At 40.9% G+C, this 22,561-nt stretch overlaps 1 protein-coding gene across 6 annotated transcripts in view; it reads left to right on the top strand.

Annotated features, from left to right (window-relative positions):
• shank1 (SH3 and multiple ankyrin repeat domains 1) overlaps positions 1-22,561 on the top strand; it is a 104,748-nt gene that overhangs the window by 15,925 nt on the left and 66,262 nt on the right. For all 6 annotated transcript variants that reach the window (XM_026164160.1, XM_026164163.1, XM_026164162.1 and 3 more), the window contains exon 2: positions 14,021-14,575. In XM_026164160.1, coding sequence (XP_026019945.1) covers positions 14,072-14,575 — 504 coding nt within the window. In that variant the 5' untranslated portion in view covers positions 14,021-14,071. The remainder of the gene's footprint in view (positions 1-14,020; positions 14,576-22,561) is intronic.

Below are 22,561 nucleotides of genomic sequence, written 5' to 3'. Positions count from 1 at the left end.
AATCTTTTACAGTCTTTTGAGTTAGTGCATGTAAAGTTTTTCACTTATTCAGAAAATCAGTGGTGATTAACATGACTTGTTACCATGGAAACAAAGTAAATGAAGGAAAATCACATTGCAGATAGACTGAAATATAGAAGTTGTGAAGTTGCAGAAACTGCAGTCCCTCCAATGTCCACTGGAGGCTCCAATCAGCATGGATTGTCATGGTTTCCCAATGACCAACTGTACTCCAATAAAAAGCATGTTTACATTCTGGTAGAAAAAAGAACAGTGCCCTCTGTGGATAATTTCCTCTCTTTGTAACAACTGCACATTAATGATTTTTTTGTACCTTTCCCATCTGCTCCTCCCCGAATCGCTACCTTATCGTGGTGGAGGGGTTTGTGTGTCCCAGGGATCCCAGGGGCTAAGTTGTGTGGGGGCTCTTGCCCCCTGGTATGGTCTCCCATGGCAAATTGGTCCTGGGTGAGGGACCAGACAAAGAGTGATTCAGAAGACCCCTATGAGACTCTTCTTTGTAACAACTGCACATGAGTGATTTTTTTTGTACCTTCCCCAGCTGTAAACCGATAAGGCTTAAAGTTAAAGGTGTAGCAGCTTTGATTGACAGGCGTGCAGATACAGGGAGCTGTAGCTGATTGTCTTCCAGGCCTCCCCTCTGATAATTTATTTGGCTTGATCTGTGGTACCACTACCTAAGGCATTACAGTTTTAGTCTTGGGAAGTGAAATTAGTGTTTTATAAGCCTGTTAGAACACAGAGTGAAGTGTTACCATTTCAATTAAAAAATTTTTTTTTTTTGGGGGGGGGGGGGGTGTCAAACCTAACTGCTTATCAGGAGCCTTCTAAGCCGTAATAAAATGAGTGCTTCTAGACCAGCATTTACTTATTTTAAACTTTAACTGCCCAAACTTTCTTCAAGTTTTTATAAATTAACAACATAACCTTAATTTGATCAAAAGATTAGAGAGCATTTATATACAAATCAACATTACGAGTGACCTAAGTGATCCACAAAAGGAGTGAATAGCTGCTGAGAGCCACAAGAGAAAGAGAAACCTTATTAAATCAGTGTTGCTAATTATGAATTTACTGACTTGAATAAGGCTGCTTCCAGCTAACCTTTATTAAATTGAAATTGTAAGTCTCTAATGCATTGGTTTGACTGTAAAATACTTTAAAATTCACTCTGCTGAAAGGCTAGATTTGGTAGGCTGTAGCCTGTAACACAATTTTGATGCACAGGGAATTAAACCACAGGGTCACTTTTACCCCTCAGCATAAGCCCACATGCTTATTTTTGCTTGTGTCTTTATGTACTTTTCATACACCCACTCACATCTTCACTATAAACCACTGTTGTATATAGATAGGAATCCCTCTTGGGGGGTGGTTTATTGCGTTTCTGCAACATGTCTACATTTTCTCCCTGTACCACAATGCCAGATCTTTAGATGCTCAAAGAAGGAGGCGGAATTGGATAGATGTCTTTGGGCTTTTTGTTGTTGAGAAGGGTTTTCCATTTCTTGTAAGCATGCATGGGTTGGCTACTGTTAAGTAAAATGTGGTGTTTTTGGTTTATGGTACAAGAGTTTTTCAAGTAAAATCAAATAAAAAAGGAGGTTAACAGTACATTATGAACTTTCAAAAGGTTTTGCATGAAAAAAGCACTATCTGCATTTATAAAGAGAGAAGTGAGAAGACTGGATGTAAGATGTGGGAACTACAACATTTTTGCAACTGACCCTGTTGCATATGTATTTCTGGGATTTTCTTTATCAATATTCAACACAAACTGATCTAATATCATTTAGAAAGTGCAAATTACTGCTAGTTGAACCAATATTTAATGCCGAAAAACATGTCTTATTTTTTGTGCTTGATACTGAAATGAACCAACTGCGCCTGCGTTTAGAAAGCAGCACCACTTTTTTTAAATCACCCGTAAAACTATTTACCATTAAATAAATATGACCCACAGACTCGCAAAGCTTCCAGCTCTGAGGGGAAGTTTGTGATGAGGTGCCTTAAACTGCCAATCTTTGTGACACTATCTGCAGAATTACTTCTTACTCCTGTGAGTCTTGTTCTGTGACCTCAATAAACTCTTTCCTGCTGACTTTATTATTGCTTCTAACGCTAGTTTCAAGTCAGTAGGAGTACAGGAGGAGGAAAATATGAAGTTCATTTAGTAAATTTTGGGCATTACTGGCATCAGAAAGAAGGATAGACCAGATTAGTCTCATGATCTAACAACTTGTCAGTCACAAAGGATTTCACAGTCAGATGGCAACAGTGAGAAATTCTCACTGTAGAAACTCACTAACCACAAGATGAGGGAGGGGTTATGTCCATCGTTTATATACAGTTGATGACAACAGATGACAACGATTGCTAAAAGGAATAAATATCGTACCTGCTTCATGCTTGTTTGAGCCAGAGTGGGCACCACTGTGTCTGAACATGGCCTCACAGAGCAGAGCCATTAGCCACTGTTAACAGGAACTCTAGCATGGCTGCCAGTGTTCCTGTTAGCATGTTGAGTGTAGTTATGGTGGGATGGCGAGTGGAGGCTGCACAGAAGGGAGATTCTGGGACACCAAATGTGCTGGTGTTCTTTTCAGAGGTGTCCCGAGCCTAATTCTGTGACATTTCCATGATGAGAACACCAGTGATGCTGTTGCACACTCCACCCTTTTTCTTTTAAACTTGAACCAGGTTCCTCCGTCGGCGCTCACCCTAGTTTGATAGCACAGGGGATGGTTACATCAGAATGTGCGTAATACACGTGGCTTCATTCTCCTTTGTGCGAGCACCCTTGGGTCACTACAGTTTAGAGGTGTTTTACCTGACTTACATATCTTTGTGCCGAGAGATGACAACATGTGCGTGCGACTGTAGTTTTATTTATGTGCATCTTTATGGGGCCTGTATGTGTATACGAGACCCTGCTGCACACACAGACGGGCTGTACCACAGATTTGTGTCCATTTGTGTGTATCAGAGCGCCACTTTGTGTGTAGATGTCAAACAAGGAGGGAGGGAAATTGGCCGTTCCAGTTTAGTGGCAGGAAATTGGGGCGATCTGTTCTTTGGAAGTTTCCCAGTGAAATTTCCTGGGGACCAAGACACTGAAAATATCTATCTATATGCACACTATGTCCTACATAAAAGAGAGTGCACCACAGAGAGAAGGGAGAAGGAGAAAGGGAGAGCGTGTGAAGATATATGTGTGTTTGTGAGAGATAAAAAAGAAAGGGAGGGAGGTTAGATGTCACTGTGCTGGTGGGATGTCAGTCTTTTGATGGCATCACACAGACTGCAGATAGACTGAAGCTTAGTAGAACGAGGTCAAGACTCTGGCAAGTCACCCAGGAAAGTTACCTCATTTCCCTCTCACTTCTGTCACACGAAAACGTCTCAAGCAGAACTGGAAATGCTGCCTCATAACCCCATTTTTTCCCTGCTCATTGCCCTCAGCCTTCAGTAGAAAGTTAAAGTGTGGCACAGATGTGTGATTGTGTATTTAAGAAAAGTTTCGTATAGATTACACTTATTCCATGTAGCCGTGTGCTCAAATCCACCTTTCCCTTGCCAGACACAGATTTGTCAGACATAGCACTTTGTTCTGTGAGCTTTGTGTCTTTCAAAAGCAGATGTTAATGGCTCATCTCGCTTGTTCCCTATCCATGAATATCTTACCAATTCATTTCTGACAAGTGTGATACTACTCAGAGCTGCCAGCCACCTGTTTCATTTGCTGATTTGAGCTCAAGTACATATTGAGTAAATACACCCCTGGAATTCAAATTCTGCTACAGGTAATTACAAAGCAGCAATGCAGAAACATTTTAGCGCTGCCAAAAAGAAAAAAAAACAAACAGCTAATGCTCCTGTGGGCTTACTTTCTGTTATTTGTCCACCACATAGACTGATCCAGCCTAAATAACAAGAGCTCAGCCAGCACAGCATCATATTCTAATATTTTATTTCAATCATGACGAGTGTGGTTAGAGGAAGCAGCTGCAGGACCTCCCCATAGAGAACAGAGCAACAATGTATGACATCAGACATGATTGGGTCAGACACAGCATGAAAGGAGCAACTGGGTGGAGGTGGGCTCAAAACAGCTTTTAGATGCGTAGCATCGATGGGCAAACTGCTCATATAGCATGTCCTTTATGAGATTTGCAAAGAAGACGTATAGAAGGGTGTCAGCTGAGCCGTCGTGGATATCTGCTGGTTCTTCTTGAATTATGTAACACTGCAATGGCTTTTCACATGTGCAGCACAATATTTCTGCAGAGACAGGGTATGTTGCTGGCAGCGGTTTGTGCTTGCATGTATATGTGCACATATATGCAGTAGCAGAGGAGACAAGTACTGTACTTAAGTAGAATTTTCAGGTATCTGTACTTACTGAGTACAGATGCAGAACTGGAAATTTAAAGCTTACATGTAAGTCCTCAAGTTTTTAAATCAGATATTGGGTTTGTACACGTGAAATTATTGTGATTTATTTCCCTACACTGACCCATTACAACCAATTTTAGGGTTTCCCCACCTCCTGAATCCCACTTTAACCCCTGACTGTAACTGTACACATTTTCATGTAGGCAACAGAAAATAGAGAGGTTGTTTACTTTCCTTCTTTTCTTCACATTCGAGCTGAGTATAATTAGAATGAAAAAGTTAAACAAACGTTTGTATTACATTTATAAATAATAAAATTATGTATATTGTAACAACTAATAACTGAATAATATTCAGCTGTTTCACCAGTCAGTTCTTCATCCCATGGAAGAACTGTCCTTCTTCAGTTCTGTAGCCTCAGTGAGGTCAGCAGAGCAGCATATGAACCAGTTCTCCACCTGCCGGTGTGGTGAGAGTAGTCCTCCATGTCGAAGTGCATCTCAAATCAGAACAAGAACTACGGATGTCTGTTCAACAGCGGGATGAGAGACTCTTGGAAGAGCAGATGAATGAGACATTATCCCGTTCAGCCTTCCCGGGTATGGGAAGAGAAAAAATGAAGCAAGAGAATTTGAAAAAGCGTAATGCGCTTGTTGTTGTTATATATCTGGGTGACCCACCCAAGAAAAAAGTCTATGTGTGCAAACACATCGACTCCCCGATGGTAACATGTTATTAGCGCTCAGTTTAATTATGGAACAACAGACCTGCTTGATTATGGCAAAAATCATGGATATAATTCTTTTTGTTGGCATTAAGATAACAATTATTAGTGAAAAAATAATGAGCTTGTTAAACTTTAAAAAAATAGACCCTTGTCTTTTTAATTGAGTAGATTTGCTTGAACTGAAAATATAACCTGTTGTGGAGTGACTGTGGCTCTATGTTGGGGCAAATAAAATAAGGTAAATGATGTGCTTCAAGGTAAAATGAGAGCATTAATGCAAAATAGAAGGTGGGTAGAATATTTGATCTTAACTGTGTTGTTTTAATAATCATCGGAAACCAAAACTGTAATTGAAATGACATTATTTGATTACACGGTTGAGGCGAACGTTTCGATTGGAGCGCACATAACAGAAAATGGTACGTTTTTTTTCACATACATGTTTAACAGATCACCTAAAGAGCAAAAGCCAAAACGTTGTTCCGCATGCTGTGTAAGACTTTCTCTAGATTATTAAAGTGCAGAAATATCATTACTGCATGCACAGCACAGTTGCATATCGTCACGTAAAAACGAGACTGACGCAGACTGTGTTTGCATAACACACTGGTGTGTCTGAACTAAGAGACTCAATGACAAACACTTTTGAGAGCGACACTGCCAACAGAGCAGATAAATATGAAAGCTGTCAGATCTTCTCAGGAGTACAAATGAATCTCCAGCAAATGTGTGAAGGCAGGGGCACGCGAGCTCGACACTGCCAGCAGCAGAACAAATAAAGTTTTCAGTTTGCCAATGTCCATTAACTCATTGTGCACGCCTCGTACTCGTACGCTTATTGATCCAAGTGCATTCTTGGATAAAAGGAGGGTGTTTAAAGTAGCAGTTTGGCATTTAATGCAATAACTTTGCTCAATTTAATGCCAAGAGTTAGATAAGAGGATTAATCATCCTGTCATGTCTTTATGATGAAATGAAGCTACTGCCAAAAGCTAGCTAATTTAGCTTAAAGTCCTTCCCTAGCTTAACAAAGTATGCCTACCGCCATCTTTTATACAGAAGCTCCCCTAAATCTGCCAAGCAGTATGTCTAAAAAAAATCACAAATTACCATTTATGTCCACACAGAAAGTTTAAATGCAGCAAAGTTGTGAGATTTATGTTGTTGGGAGGAAGCTGTGACTTGTTGACATCTTGCTCATGAGGTAGCTTGGCTCAGAAAGCTAATGGCTAGCTCTTCCTGTTAAACTTCAAGTGACCGCAGCTGAATATTAAGTTGCTGCTGACTCTTTCTCTCCACCTCTCCTGCAAATTTTCATAGTTTTCTCATGGACTGCTCCACTGAGGTGGCAAAGATTTTAATTTTCCACTTCTAATTACTGCATTGCACTGTTGTGCAGTGAAGCATGGCTAATAGACCTATAGAGCATCAAGATTTACTGCTGCAGAGGCCTTGCAGGAGATATCCGATGCCCAAAGTAATCAATGTTTCAAAATGTCTGTCACAAAAAACACAAGTAGATCCTTCAATAAAAACAAAATCTATACTGGGCTCATAAATGGTGATTTTAGTTTCTAAAATAACTTGGTTGCTTGATCGTTCCTGTAAAATCAGTATTCCTGACCAGCCTACAGTTTTCCCCTCCCAGGGGTTCAAATGTGTTTTCTTGCAGAGTGATGGTGGCTCAGAGATATGCACAAACTGCTGAGAGGAAACATGGCTGTCACACAAATCAAAACGCTGCTTTTCCTGCTGTTTAGTTTTGTTTTGCATACTGTTTGTTGGAACCTTTTTAGGCCAAAAACCTTCACACAGAAAAATGACCCAGTATAGGCAGTATTTGACACCCTGTGAGTGAGAACCATGTGGACCTCCTCAGCAGGGCGAGTCTTCCTGATATCGAGTGATCCTTAATCCATAATCAGCACTGTTCTTGGTGACTCGCTTCTCCCCGCTTCCAGTGTTTGTGCTCAGCTAAGATAACCAGCTGCAGGCTTAATTTTAAATTTACTGGACAGACATGAAAGCCTCTTCAATCTTCTGATCTTCCTCTGCAACAAGGAAGAAAACACATTGTTTCTAAAATACATGTTGCAGTAAGAAACACACTGACGCAATGACGCAACATATCGCGTCACATGTTAGCAGGTTTTAACAGCACGACCCTCAGCATTGGGTGTAAGGGGAAAAAAGCATTACATTTTTTGTATTTAATCTGATCGACTTAGTCGCTGTTCCCACGTTTTCCTTGCTTCCCTTGTGTGGCTAATGTCAGCCTGATTGCTCAATGAGGTGAAGGTCAGCAGGGTTAATGCAGTTTTAGGTTGCAGGACTGACTAAAGTGTTAATGATATGACCTGAAACTAAAACAGCTCTCCAAGGAGAATGGCGAGAGATGGAGATTTTCTGTAGTCAGATACAAAAGCTGAGGAGACGATTATCACTTGTTGGAATTAGGCAGTATCTAATCGCATCATCGCCCTCTTCCTCATCACTGAGATAGACACACATAAGTGCGCACACACAGAGCATTCATTATGAAGATCTTTTATGTGTGAGTCATGGCTTTTCTCTTGGGAGCTGATTATCACTTTCCCTCTCATAATTTTCCCTCTGACCTGTTCCGGCGTAATTGACGATGAGTGATTCTTTCAAAAGTTTGGATCACGCTTTTTTAGCTGCTGCTCCATCCTTTGGGACCATGCTAGTATCTAGCTTAAAAATATATGAATAAATAGCTAAGAATGTGTGACAAATGGCTCTGTCACGCCAGCCACTTTCAGATTATTATTTCAGACGGCAGATGATCGCTGTGCAGTGTGGGAGGATTTTACTCCACAGCTTCAAGGTACGAGTCCGTTAAAAACCTGCAAAGCAACCTGCTCTGCCTGCTTTAACGAGCTCCTCACCGTAAAATAAATTTCATCATGGCTTTCACTGGAGTGTTTTAGCATCTCATGAGTGTTTTAGTGGTGTTTCAGAGCCTTCTCCAACCTGACAGAATTGAATTATGCATAAAGGTGTTCTCCTTTCAAGTTTTTGGCTAAAAAATGTGGGAAAAGGCCAAATCTAAAAACAGCGTTGACTCTGGGAATTGGCAGCTTTAATAATAATAAAAAAATTGGCAGTAGATTCATGGTTCAACCTGACCTTCCTCCTCGCTGTCTTCTTTTCCTCTCTTCTCTCCACCATCGGCTCTGTGAGTTCACACCTTCTGGTTTCACAGACACCTCTCACATTCGACTCCCATCCTCACTCTCCTCCAGAGTTCATTTGTTCCATCACAATATCTCCACAGTTTTTTTTATATCCTTCCTCTCTTTTCTCTCACTCTTCTTCAGTCATCATCATCCATGTGTGCCATTTTCTTGTTATATTTTCTGCAACGTGCTGCTCTCGCCTCACAGATACCACATTGCCTCTAAGGGTGGCTGTGTGTGTTCTGTTTGTTAATCATAGTTTAGCAAACAGAGCAGAAGTTCAGTTTAAAGTTAGCCTGATTCAGAGTTCAGTTTAAATAAGACTGACTGGCCAGCTGATTAAATTATTTAAAGACTAACACTTAATCTACCATGAGAGGATAAACTGTCTGGACTGTAACTGTTTCTCCAGCGCATTCAGCTGGACAACATTTATCTGGTTCTTCTTTCATTGGTTTGGTGATTCCTTCGGTTACGAGCAGATGTGGCTATAGCAACCACTTGCTAACTGACCACCAAGCAATAGCAAAAGTTGAAAATATGTTGAACATATGTGCCACAAACTGGAAATGGAGTCTTTTTGATCTATCTGTTGATAGATCTGTTCAAATATTTAACTTGAAAGCGAAACAAATGACTTATCTGTCAGGCTTAGTTGTGATTTATGATTATTTTGCGAGCATATGCACAGTGTCGGAAACAAAAGTCTAGTTTTCTTTTCTACGATGTGTACAGTAAGCGTTTTTGCAGTACAAAATATTCACAAACATGAGCAGGTGACTAAAATTGAAGTCGCGGTGACCCTTTGAGTTGCTCTTATGGATTGGCAGGATTTACATTTGCACTTTTCTCTCCGTCTCCTGTTTCTTCATTCCTATCTCTCACACCTCGCTGCTTCCCTGTACATATTTGCTTAATCAGCAGTATGCAAAATTATGGATTGTTCACTTCCATTTATTACCATATCTTCTGGAGGTACTTACTGTATCTCTGATTGGTCAGCTTTCTGATGAAACTTCAGAAGGCGGCCTGTTCTCTTTCCTTCTCTCTCTTTGCCCTTGTGTCTTTTTTGTTTGTCAGTTTCCTTTAAAAGAAAATTGCTTCCAATCCTGCTTCTCCATCTCAGCCATCGTCTCTGTATGCTTAGTCAGATTACTGATGTTTCTATAGAGGCCTCATGAATTTGTTGACATTTATGGGAGTTTTAACCTTTTCCTGAAATTTTAAAATGCAATATTTGCAAGTTAATACTCTATATATTTACTTGACCCAAGTGCACTTAGGCACTTCTCTATCCACTACATTTATCTTATGATTGTGTTTACTGTTTACTGCAGTAGAAAAAAGATTTTGTTTTGATTTATTATTTGCTTATAAAGTCCACAATCTATGTATCAAATAGTGACTGTATACCCGGTCTTTTAATTAAAGCTACTCTTGTGTCCAAAAATAAGAAATAATGCAAAGTAAAACAACAAAATTAACAAAATTCTTCTTGCATGTGACCCTCAAATCTTTGTTAGTTTAAAAAAAAAAACTGAATCAAGAAGAAAGAACAAATTAAGCAAAAAATAACCAGAATTTCGTTTCTTTAAATGCTTGGTCTTGAAACCATATCTTTTCATCATAAATGATAGAGTACAATACAGCAGCCCTTGTAATCTTTGACCCTTTCTCCTCTACACTGCAAAGCTAATAGTCTCACATCAAGAAGGTCCTGGGTTCACCTCCATCAGCCAGCTGGGGACCTTCTGTGTTTGCATGCTGTCTCTCTGTATGTTTGGGTTCTCTCCGGGTACTCCTATTCCTCCCACTTAGAGAATAGAATAGGAAAGAAGAGTCTTTTATTATGATTGTACATGTACAATGAAATTATGGGTGCTCCATGCCAAGTGTGCAGGAGTAAAATATAAATAGTAAGAGAGCAGGAATCAATAGCAAACAGAAGAGATGTATACAATCCAGAGGAATATACACAAAAAAAGAGAAAGGCACACATTGGGCAAAGGAAGTGAGTAGAAACTGCCACCTAACAAGACATTGCAGCTAACATGAAAGCTATTCTGAAGGCTAGCTGTAACAGCAACTTACAAATGCAGTGGGTTTATACTCTGTGTGCGTCATTTTCAAATTAATGTCAGCTCTGATAACAGCTCTTAGCGTTTTGTTTTACCTTCAAATGAGATATGCTGTAAGCTGTGCCTAATTACCAAAGCAAGAGAACAAAAGCCTGGCCATTAAAACCAAGTTTGCTAGGGCTGATCAACCATTTGTACTCAGGGGCATGAGTATGAGTGAGCACTAAATTATACGCCAAACACTGTGGTTTGATAAATCGTTTATGTTACACAGAATTGCTGACAACTTGAGATTTTTCCTTTAATTTAGTCAATTTGTTGTTTCCATGTTCAGTTATGATCAGTCACCTAGACGTGTTTCTGCAGAAACTCTTACAAAAAAACTCAGTAAGACACATTTTTGAAATGCTACTTCTGCGTTAATGTTAATGATAAAATGCTAATTATAAAATAATTGATTTGACATTTCTTTGGTACGTTTGTGGTGGTGGTGGTGGTGGTGGGGGGGGGGGGGTGGGGGGTTGTGCTCTACAGTTTGCTGCACAAGCCCTTTTTTTTCCTGACTGTGAGCAGAAGTTCAGACAGAAATGTTTTCAGCCAGTCAGTAGTTGTCACAACCAGCTCTGCATTGACTGAGTTTGTTTGTGTGTGTGAGAAGTGAGAAGAAAATGAAAGGACACAGAAGGCTGACATAGAATAGCATCTCAAGGCAGACACAAAGTATCAAAACAGTGAGTCGTTTAGCCTCAAATTAAGGTTTTAGATCATGTTTTTTTGTTGGACTCTGGTATTTTTGTATTTTTTATAAGTTTCATTTATTTCAGCTATTCAGATCGATGTATATTTTCTACACTCGCATTAAATAAATCAAGGCAACTCTTTGAGCTGGTTATATTAAAGAAAGGTGCTTCTATTTTTCAGGAATTTCAGACTTTATACCAATCCAAATGGCATCTTAAGGTGATTATGCTTTGCCACATGAATAGCCCTGTCATCCACTCCTGTCTTCGCTGTTTCATTTCCGTGTAGATTTGTTTTATTCGACCCTTTTGTTTCTCTTCGAGCTGGACAGATGGTAGTTTTAACTCTCGCTCCCACGAGGAAAGCCAAAGCCTCAACGTTACAAGTCTGACACATTTTTTCAATCCACAACATGACTCAGAGTCCCCCTGAGTCTCTCGGCAGCCTCGTGACACATGCACATAGACACACACACATAGACACACACACACACACACCACATAAGTCCATTTAAATTGTAAATTTCCCTTATTATATGGGCTTTACATTCATTCAAGTCAAATCAAAACCAACTTAATACTTGATGCTGCATACTTTTTTAGATCAGCTGTGAGAAAGGCATTAACATCTGCATGTAAAGATTTGCAAAATGACTGGTAATTAGAGCTACTTGAGGAAATTTGTGTAATTGCTTACAAATGGGATGATAAATGAGATGTTTCCTTGCTTTCTCCTGCATCTCTCTCTGGCATCTCTCTCCGTTGACTCGTCTATCCTCGCGTGTAAACCCGAGCGGTGTCTTCCTCGCCGTTTGTTATTCAGCTGTTTGGGTCTGTGTGGAGCTGTCCAGAATGTAGTGGTGCTGAAAATCCTGAAAACAGTGCACAGAGCCAAGCGGAGTCCTTCAGGGACAGATCTGTTATCTTGCTCACTGGCGCTCTGAAGTGGCTTCTCAGCTCTCTCAGGGGTGATGGCAAGAGCACGAGTGTATGGTTTTTCTGTTATATGAAGTGCTATAGTCCTTTACAAGTGTCTGCACTGCAGATGTGCATCGACACATTGTCTGCTATGTAGGGTTAGATTTGGCTGTGTTGGTTTATTGATGATTATTACAGGGAAGGATAAAACGTATGAAATAAAAATCAAAACAGCCATGCAGCTGGTATGAACATCCCACAGTTTTTTTCTTTATTCTCTCCTTGAAATAAGGGAACACAGTGAGCCTCGGCACAGAACAAGCAGCCAGTCTGTCCCTGATGATTCAGTAGAGGCAGAAAACGCCACACAGAACATGGTCCTGTCCAAAAAAGCTCCATCAAAATTGTGAGAACTCACCAATGGAAAAGTCTATCCTAGATATTTCCCCCAGCTTTGAGGCACTGATTGACCAAAAACTGTCATTTAGTTTAATCCTGCCTAAAATAAAGTGTAAGAACAATATTTGTATAGCCCAAGACAAAGGTTTTGGCAGTAAAAACACATTTTTGTGTTTCATTAACTTTTTCACTTCTGGTTTTATTCAGATTGCTTTCAACATGTTTCTACAATATACTGACTTTAATTTGCAGATAAATCAAACTTATGCAAAGAGTATTTACGGTGTTATCATTAGTGATAGTTCAAGCTTCTGGGTCAAATCCTCAGATGCCTTTGAGCAAGTTGATCTCAATTTGTTGGTTTCAGCCTGTCCACCTGCTTTTTTGAGGCTTGACTGTAGATTCTCAATTGGATTAAGATCTGGGAATATTCCTGGCCATGGATCCAAAGTATTAAATTTAGTAAACTCCAAGCCATTCAGTTATCACTTTTGCCATTTAACATCATTACAGGAAAAAATGCACAGTTGGCACAAAATTGCTCCAGGATCACTGGAAGAAGTTGCTACAGATATTTTTACTGTAGGAGGATTTTTGTATCAAAAGTTTGAAACAATCTCTTTGAAATGTGCTGAAAGAAGTCTTAGGGAATTTCGTAGGCCTAACAGGTTCTGCACACCTGAGCAAAGTAGCAATAATAAAAGTGATTTACACGTACATATGTGTTGTATTTGTAATTGAATAAAAACCATATAAAAAACACCTGACAGAAAAAACCCCGCTGGGAAACACTAGGAAGTAGACTGGAGCAGGATAAATGACTATCTTGCAAAGAATGAAGGAAACAGAGGAGGTGAACACTTGAGGGTGTGAAGCTAACCAAGGCAGGAAGTAAAAGAGTAGAAAGTTCAGTATAAAACACAACAACCAAAACAAAATAGGGAGCGACTATGAGTGATTCAGACATACAGAGGGATAAACAGACCAGAACAGAAAAAACATGGGGGGAAAGCAAACACTCAGAAACACGAGGAAGGAAATATCAAAGAAAAAACAGGAACTAAAACTCAGGCTACCTGCAGCAGCCTTTATCTGCTGATCTTCGAGGGTTTCACCAGGTTCACTTGGGGACCAGCTGATCTCTGACTGTGTCCACCTTGTATATGTAGTACAAGTTGTCTCAGTGGTAACTCCTTAAGAGTCTATGTCAGTACAGAAGCACTTAGTGGTACAGTTCTATTTATCAGAGTCAAATACCAGCATGTAATGGAGACGGAAAGCTTCCAAAAGTTCAGACTTGTATTGAGTTTAATGTCTGTCGAGAGTCGGGGAGCTGAAAATTAACATCACAAGTGGCTTCAATTATAGATGAGGTGTGAATAGTATGTCATCATGTGTTCAGGGTTAGAAGTACTGCATGTCTGTTACCATAGCGACCACATTATTTTAGAGTGATGCTGTGTAGATGCTCTACTTAAAAACTTTTTCTTCTGCAGTTTGTTCCTGATCATGTCCTCTCCTCCTTTCTTTTTCACCTTGCAGTGTATCTCTGGGAATGATGGTGTTGCCACTTTTGCCGCCCTCTCTGTCGCCATGACGATGCCATTTAGCCCCCTGTCCAGCGACGAGGAGCAACAAAGGATGCTGGGAAACAGTCGACATCTCTATCCTGGGGCAGAGGACGAGGAAGAGGAGGAGGAAGAGGAGGAAGAGGAAATGGAGGAAGATGAACGCGATGATGAAGGGGAAGAGGAGGAGAATGGCGAGCTAGAGGGGGAGGAGGAAGACGACGAGGAGGAGATGGTGGAGGAGGTCAGGCGTGGAGGCCTCTCACGGGGCGGCAGAGGCGAGGGACACAGGCAGTCAGGTAAAATGGCCGGACGTCCCACAGGGGACAGGCAGGTCCGACCGGGGAATCCTGGAAACCCCTATTCGTCTAACCCCGGACCCACACACCAACAGCAGGCCAATCAGATACAGCAGCAGCAGCAGCAGCAGAGGAGGCTGAAGGAACACAGCGCCAGCTCGTTGCCATCTGAGGACGCCCACATTGCCATGATGGTGTTTCGCATTGGCATCCCAGACATAAAGCAAACGGTGAGTGCTGTCTGCACACAGCAACAATCACTGACAAGTTTATAAACAGCCTGAAGTCCACCTGCTGTTCCAACAGTTTCAACACCCAAGAATCAAGATTCATTCAGTTATGAATCATGCAATACAAGGTTTCTTTTTTAAATATAATATCAGAAAATGAAAAATAATAACTGTCTTAATATTGTGTGTATGGAGAAAATATCTTTAGTTTTAGTCTTTTTCAGTTTGATCATAACCATCATGGGGAGGCTTTGGGATGTGTACGTAATACTTACATGTTAGCACTCTATATGTTCTGAATAGCTTAAATGCTCCTAACACACACATTAAAAATACTAAAGCGGAATAGTTTTAAACAATAAAAACAATTCCATCTAAGGAAACAACTAAAGCTGAACTGAATCCAAAGATCCAAATCAAAAAGTTGTTAGATGTGTTTTTTTGTCCTGTCGCCCTCTCCTGTGATGGAGATGGCTGCCCTGACCTGAGCCTGGTACTGCCAGAGGTTTCTTCCTGTTAAAAGGAGGTTTTTCCTTCCCACTGTCGCCAAGTGCTTGGTCATACTGGGTCATCTGATAGTTGGGGTTTTCTCTGAATTAATGGTGGATCTTTACCTTACAATATTAAACGCTTTGATGTGACTGTTGTTGTGATTTTGCGCTATATAATTAAAATTGAATTGAATTGTACTGATGAGGATTGTCAGTGTTCTGGGGAGTTTATTCACCTGCTGCAGAAGCTTCTGGTACCAGTTTATGATGTTTCCAGTTGCATATAATCATACTTACTCTGTCCAATTGCTGTTTGGTCAGATGCCTCCTATTTGGTAACTTTATGCATAAAGTGTCTTTTGACATCTTTGACATCATGATGCACTTATTTAGTTTTACAGACCTACAAAGTCTGCATTTGGAGGGTGACAGCTAGTTTACACTTATTGTTTCCCTCACGAGCGGCAGCATGAAAAGTGCCATTATAACTGCCGGTACAGTTTGATATCATTTATTTATGCTGCTGGGTTGAAGACACAATGACACAAGTGGGCAATTTTATTGACATATTACTACAGGAACTCAGAGATTCTTAAATTATACAGTATGGCCTTAGATAATACATGCTGCAACAGCTTTAGAAGATGAGAATTTTTAGAGAAAACCTTGACAAAAAACTCCATGATCACTTTGCATCTTGCCACGACTGCTTGTGCTGATATTCCAGCACAACAACTACAGCGAGTCCAACCTGGAGTCTTCAGTTCAGGTTAGATTTCCAACGTAAACAGCACAGTTTTGCCTAAATCTTCCCAGTTTTTGGACGTGACAGCCTACTAACTAATCACTACACTCTTACACTCCTTAACACACCACAACTCCATGCTTTAATGAAGAACTTGAACACAACTGATCCACGAAAGCTGCACTGAAAACCTGCAAGATTTTACATTCTTTAAATGAGAATCAGTGTGGCATGATTTAGAAAACATAAGCAGACAACTGAAGAAAAAAAAAATCACCAATTTGGTGCCTGCTTTTATAAAAGAGCTGTAAAAAACGCAGCTGCTTTCAGTGACCAGAGACATAGATAGTACAGTTGAGCGAAAGATCTGTGAAGAAATAAAAATTTTCAAGGTGTGAAAACAAGGAAGCCTTCGTGACACCTTCAAAGAAATACACGTCGCCTCAGGTTTACTGTGGAACATCTATGCCTCTGTACTGACTCCTTGGTGTTAGGTAGGAGGGAGCCGTGTTCAGCATTGTTGCCCTGGGGCCAGTCGTTTCTTAATCCGTCCACGAATGTATGACAGTACATGCGGCCAGTTCAGTCTAAATGGACAATGTGCAGTGTGGGAGAGTATAATTCTCTCTTTCTTTCTTGCTGTCTCACTGCATCCACAGTGAACAACCAAGAGAAGCGCAAACACTTTCAGCAAAGTGGCTCTCTGAGAGAGAGAGAAAGAGAGGGACTTTCAAGGTGACCCAACTCCCGAGAAAAGACGAAGAGAGCGAGAGGCAGAGCCAAAATGCACACAAAAGCAATTAGGATGAGAGTATGTGGACAAGAATTAGATTTTGCAAAGCAGGAAAGGATTCAGCCAAACTGAGTGAAGCTAAAGTGGAGAGAGGAGTTACGGGGGGGCCCTAGCTTAATGTTACCAAAGAGATTTTAAATGGTGCAATAAAGCATGGTGTGAAAAGCCCTTTTAGGTGTGACTGGTTTTAAGAGGGCTGTCCAGAATCACGATAGACCAATCTGCCATCGCTCTGCATTTCCCCGGATGCGGTCTTACATCACATCAGTGCAACACAAGTGTGTCTAAATTGGCTTTACGGGTTGGAGATGGAGCTGCCTCCGTGTACAGTACTTTACTTTAACCACTCACAAAAATCAGGCAGAAATCGGTGCCAGGCATTTTTCAGCCTTTTCCCCCCACTTGAATCTCAGTGATGAGCAATCTGTTAAAATTAAACTCACTGATAATTGAGGAAATCATTGTGGATGCATCTTTGCTCATGTCCAGATTAAAGACGCTAACGGTGCGATCGTGGTTCAAGAGTTGGGAGTTCGCCTTATAATAGGAAGGTTGCTGGTTCGAGCCCCGGCTTGGACAGTCTCGATCGTTGTGTCCTTGGGCAAGACGCTTCACCCGTTGCCTACTGGTGGTGGTCAGAGGGCCCGGTGGCGCCAGTGTCCGGCAGCCTGGCCTCTGTCAGTGCGCCCCAGGGTGGCTGTGGCTACAATGTAGCTTTCCATCACCTGTGTGTGGATGACTGGTTGTGTAAAGCGCTTTGGGGTCCTTAGCGACTAGAAAAGTGCTATACAAATACAGGCCATTTACCATTACCATTTACTATCTGTCCCCGTTTCTTTATTCGGTTATGTGATCTTGGCCTCTGTCATGTATTTATTGGTTGCTTTATACACCAACAGCAAGAATATGACTCCAAACGTGTGGATGGCTGTCCATATTTTGTATTTACCATCCCAGAGCGCTATAAATGCTTCGCTCATGCCTTCTTCCTCCCTCTTGCTGCTGTGTGATTTATTATTGATCTGTGCATGGGTGTTTTCAGCTGTGTTTTTGCTGTGTGTATCTGTGTGCATGCATGTGTTTGTGTCTGCGTGATTTGGTATTTTTTAAATTAGACCGTAAATAATTCACTTCTCCCTGTTTATTCTAACAACAGAATCAAAGTTTTACTGTAAAAATATGAATAAATGAAAAGGGTTTTGGGGGAAGATGCTCATTTATGCTTGGGGGCAAAACCTCAGAAATTTACTAGACAGTTCCATAAAGACAGAAAATGGCACTGATGCAAAAAGAGAGAGGGGTAAAAAGATGGAGACAGAGTAGATGAAAGTACGAAGAAGATAGAGGCAAAGGTAAATGGGGGGAAATGGGAGTAGATCAAAGTGGAATGAAGCTGTGAGATAGGTAGATGTAGGAGTTAGAGAGGGATTGAGATTGATAAAGTGAAGCAGACAGAAGTAAATAAAGGTGAAATGAAAATAGCTCTACAGAAAGGAGGTGGTTGCAGGTTCATGTTGACCTTTAGCTAACATTATGCCATTTTTTATGTTGATTTTTCTGTATCTTTACATCTGAACATTTAAGATTCACTTCAATCTGAAATAACTTGTTACTGCAGCCACCTTAAAAACTGTGATTGCAATACTAAAAAGTATTAGCATTAGCATCGCATTAATCAGCTACACTTTAAGTGGAGCTCTTCTGCTTTTCTTTATGTTCCATCACATATGCTGCTCCATTAGTGGATGCCCATATTAAACCTGCCCAGAATATCAATCAGATCGCATCATGTGCAGGGAATTCATATGAGCTGAAAACCCTGGCTTCGGTCTGATCTAAACACTCAGTTTTTCTACTCTTGGCTCTGCATGATGTCATTGAGAGTGGAAATTTATAATATAGCCGAGACAATCCAACAGCTCCGGGCGTGAGCACAGAAGCGCCACCTGTTATACGTCTCTGTAGGTTCTCCTCCATTAGAAATCAACTTGACTTTTCCTTAGATTCATGAAGAAATTTCATGACTCATCCAAAAGGCTTCAGGGTGGGTCTTCAACTCTCAGGTACTCCAAGAGGTTAAATACCCAAGATTCCCCATCATTGTCTAGCACTGAAGAAGCTTCACAATCCCAACGTCTTCATAATCCCCCAAAGAAGTCGAGTTACATTCGGCTCCAGCACTTAAACCCCCCACCTGCTGTTCTGACACTCTGTTTGTGAGAGGTAGCCAATCAGAAGGAAGCTAAAACAGGCTGTTTCAAACAGAGGATGACGTGACGGGTTCCACCAAAGCTCATTTAAGCTAAATACGGAGCAATTTGAAGTCCAAGTACAAGAATAAGAAGCTGGAAATGAGCATAAAGATTTGCTTTTAATGTGTAACATTTCTCAGTTTTTTAAAAAAAAATGTCTTTACCAAGGAGAGAGCTGAGGTAGAGGAATGCAATCAGTGACAGTTTTTTCTGTCTTTTGTGAAACTAGGTGGGCAAGTAGGAAATGAGCAAATCAGGAATCAAATATAATCAAATAATATTTGACATGGATCAAAAACACTTAAAAACACTGAGATAGGCGGGTACTATCGGAGAACTCCTCCACAGAAGAACTTTCAAATATTTTTTTGAGAAAAACAACAAAAATGAAGCCTGTTTGAGTTCAGTCTTTTAATAGGAAAGATTTTTATGCCTCTTCATGTCACAGCGGGACTGAACGGACTCACGCGCAGGCTCTAGGTCTTGAAAGCACAAGAGTCTTTATTATGATACGTCAGGTGATTATTTACAAAAGTGAGGGGAAAGCCGGGCTCCGGGGGTCCACACACGAACGGGAAAGACGCCGATAGTCACACACACACACACTCCGTCCACTCCTCACGCTCCTCTTCACACTCCAATCACTCGGGTAACACAGGGGTTGGTCCAGGGAATCTGTACACAGAGACACGAAGGGATTGTAAGGCAAATCGCTGTGAAAACACTCTAGAAGTAATTGAGCTGGGGTTACACTGACGAGGGTCGGCAACGGTCCAGCGACGAGAAACACAGAGCTGCCATCTTATAAAGGAGCTGGAACACTCATGATGAGCCGCAGGTGCGTGATTGCGACCCGGTGCGTGGGCCAAGGGCAGGAGCCCACAGGTGAGCTCCGCCCAGGCAGAGGGAGAAGGGAAAGGGGGAAGGGAGAGAGCAGGAACAAAAAAGAATGTAAAAACATATGTAGCCATACTGAGCCGACCGGGTAGGCACAGGGACCCTGACACTTCAGATCTTTTCTTTTTGTGCGGGTGGTGCAAAGGATTACACAAAATAAATAATAAATAATTATATGTCTTTAAAGCAATTAGATGCTGAATTGCTTTTGCAATCTGTGTAATTTGCTTTCTTAAATTACACAGACCTAAAAACAATTCTAAAAGGCTTGTAATCGCATTCATTAACTTGTTTTGAAATATTTGTCTAAGTGTGCACTCTTTTAATGTCTTCTTCAGTTATTTAAAGCCCCTTTGATCTCTTCCATTTTTTGTGCTCTATTTCTGAGCTGATTCTAAAGATAAACTCACACTTGCAGATAAACATTAACATAAGAAAGAGCTGAAACATAACCTCATCGACTTCCTGCCGAGGTGTACTGACTGAGTGCATATTGTCTTACTCCTCAAGGTCATGAGCGTTAGAACCCAGCGGCATCTCTCTGACATTTACTGTGTCATACTCTTGCACTCTTCCTGTCCTGTCTCAGCCTCCTTGGGTCATTGTTTAACTCCCTTTCTCAATCTCAGACTGTACTTTCAGAATGAAAACATCTGAAGTCCACAGTTATCCCTCTTGGTCAATCTCTTGCTCTTTAATGGAAAATGGCCTGCATTTGTATAGCGCTTTTCTAGTCCCTAAGGACCCCAAAGCGCTTCACACTACATTCAGTCATTCACCCATTCACACACACATTCACACACTGGCGATGGCAAGCTACATTGTAGCCACAGCTGCCCTGGGGCGCACTGACAGAGGCGAGGCTGCCGGACACTGGCGCCACCGGGCCCTTTATCCTCCTCCACCTCCTCTGTCCTGTCACTGATGTGAAGTATCATTCCTTCCCCCTCCCACCTTCACCCACTGCTTTAGCTCTGTTCTACACTTCGGCTAATTCCTCCTAAATAAGCCCTAATTGCATTTTAATTGTATTATAATGAATCAAGGGACTGACCGTAGTATGCAAATGGAAAGGTTATTAATTGAGGGAGGAGGATATGGAGTGATGGAAGAGCATCTACATGCAGTAATGCACAGGACACAGATAAATACACACAGACACTGGTAATTATTTTGCCTTTTTTTTCTTTTTTTTGCAGAAAACCAGCTCTAATATTTAATGTGCACTAATCAGTGGTGTGCATCTAGGAAATGATGCATTAGATGCAGTTTAAATACAAATTGACCTACACCAATTGACTCTGACATGGCAATTTATATTATGATTTCATTGGAGCTGTTGCACAGCAGATTATATTTGTACAGTAGACAGGAAAAAATCAGCATGATCTTAAAATCTATTCTGGATCATAAGGAAATTTCTCAGTGTATCCACAAATACAAGCTATTGATGACATGAAGTATGCAGTAAAAGTTTGGACTGGCGGTTGTTCTGAGTGTTTTAAGCTTTGCTTTCTTTACGAGTGCTGAGATGCTGTGCATTTTTAGCACTCTTATAAGCACACTGTAATCCACATTGTGGGACATAAATAGAAACGGGCACGTTATCTAGATGCATGGCTCTTATTGGATTTGCTTTGGTGTTCTCTGAGCTGAGTTGACCAGGACATCATTTTATATTCCTTTCAGCTGGTTAGTGGACAAACTCAGTATTTTACAACCTTTTACAACCTGGGTTTGCCACTTATCTGTACTCAAATTTTAATAACTGTACAGTACTCTGCTTTGGTAACCATTGTCCATGATGTAAATATGTAAAAATTGTGTTTTTGTTCTGTGTCCTGTTCTGTTTGCATATTTGTTGTTGCTGCTGATACAACCAAATTTCCCCCTTGTGGGACAATTAAAGGATTCTTCTATTCTATTCTATTTACTGAGGCGACAGATCAAGGAACCTGAACACTGTATTACCATAAATGTCTATGCAATATGACTTCTTTTACAATCCCCCCTGTTTGCTAGGTTTATCACACTTCTGCATAGGCTTCACTTTTTCGATTCATCTTCTACATCCATTTTCCACAGAGAGTCTCTTTGGTAGCTGTGGGTTGTAGCTGCAGTCACAGAATACTGTTACAGCAGTCACAGTAACAGTCTTGTGGCAGCTTTTTTAAGTAGTTACAACTTTTAAGCTATTAATTTGTGTCTCTGGATATGAATTTTCCATTTTTTCCATCACCTTGAACATGATTTTTCATCTGACCGATCTCCTGTCTACTGATTTGTGTTCATGTGCATTGGAGGCTGGATGGGGTCAGCAGCGTTAAGAGTGATTGGACCAGCGGGGATGGATTTTTAGACTTTAATCGCATTATTAACTGTCATTAGAAGCTCGGTTAGGGTCAGACAAAGATCATTGTTTGGCTGGAGAAAATTGTTGCTACTTATCTAAAAGCTCTGTTTTCTTGGTTGCCAGGGATTCCACTGAAGACTCTTGCGAATATGCATGCTGCAGATATGAAACACATTTTCCACTGAAATACATCAGGCTTAAAGTTGAGCTCTGTCATTACACAAAATGGGGCAATTTGTAACCACGAGTATCACCAAAACGATTCCTATCCATCACACGGTCTTAGGATGTTTCACACCTGCTGTGTTTAGTCCATTTAAATTGAACTTGTGTTCGTTTTCCTCCTTGGCACCTGTGAACACAGTAATCGCACCAAGACCCTTTGGAGTAGGTGGTCTCGGTACGGTTCCAAATTAACTCCAGAGCGGTTCGTTTATGATGTGAAAGTGATCAGA

The sequence above is a fragment of the Astatotilapia calliptera genome, chromosome 4 (genome assembly GCF_900246225.1).
Source record: "Astatotilapia calliptera chromosome 4, fAstCal1.2, whole genome shotgun sequence".
Lineage (NCBI taxonomy): Eukaryota > Metazoa > Chordata > Actinopteri > Cichliformes > Cichlidae > Astatotilapia > Astatotilapia calliptera.
Note: the sequence above shows the minus strand (reverse complement) of the source record. Positions and strands in the feature narration are given on the sequence as shown.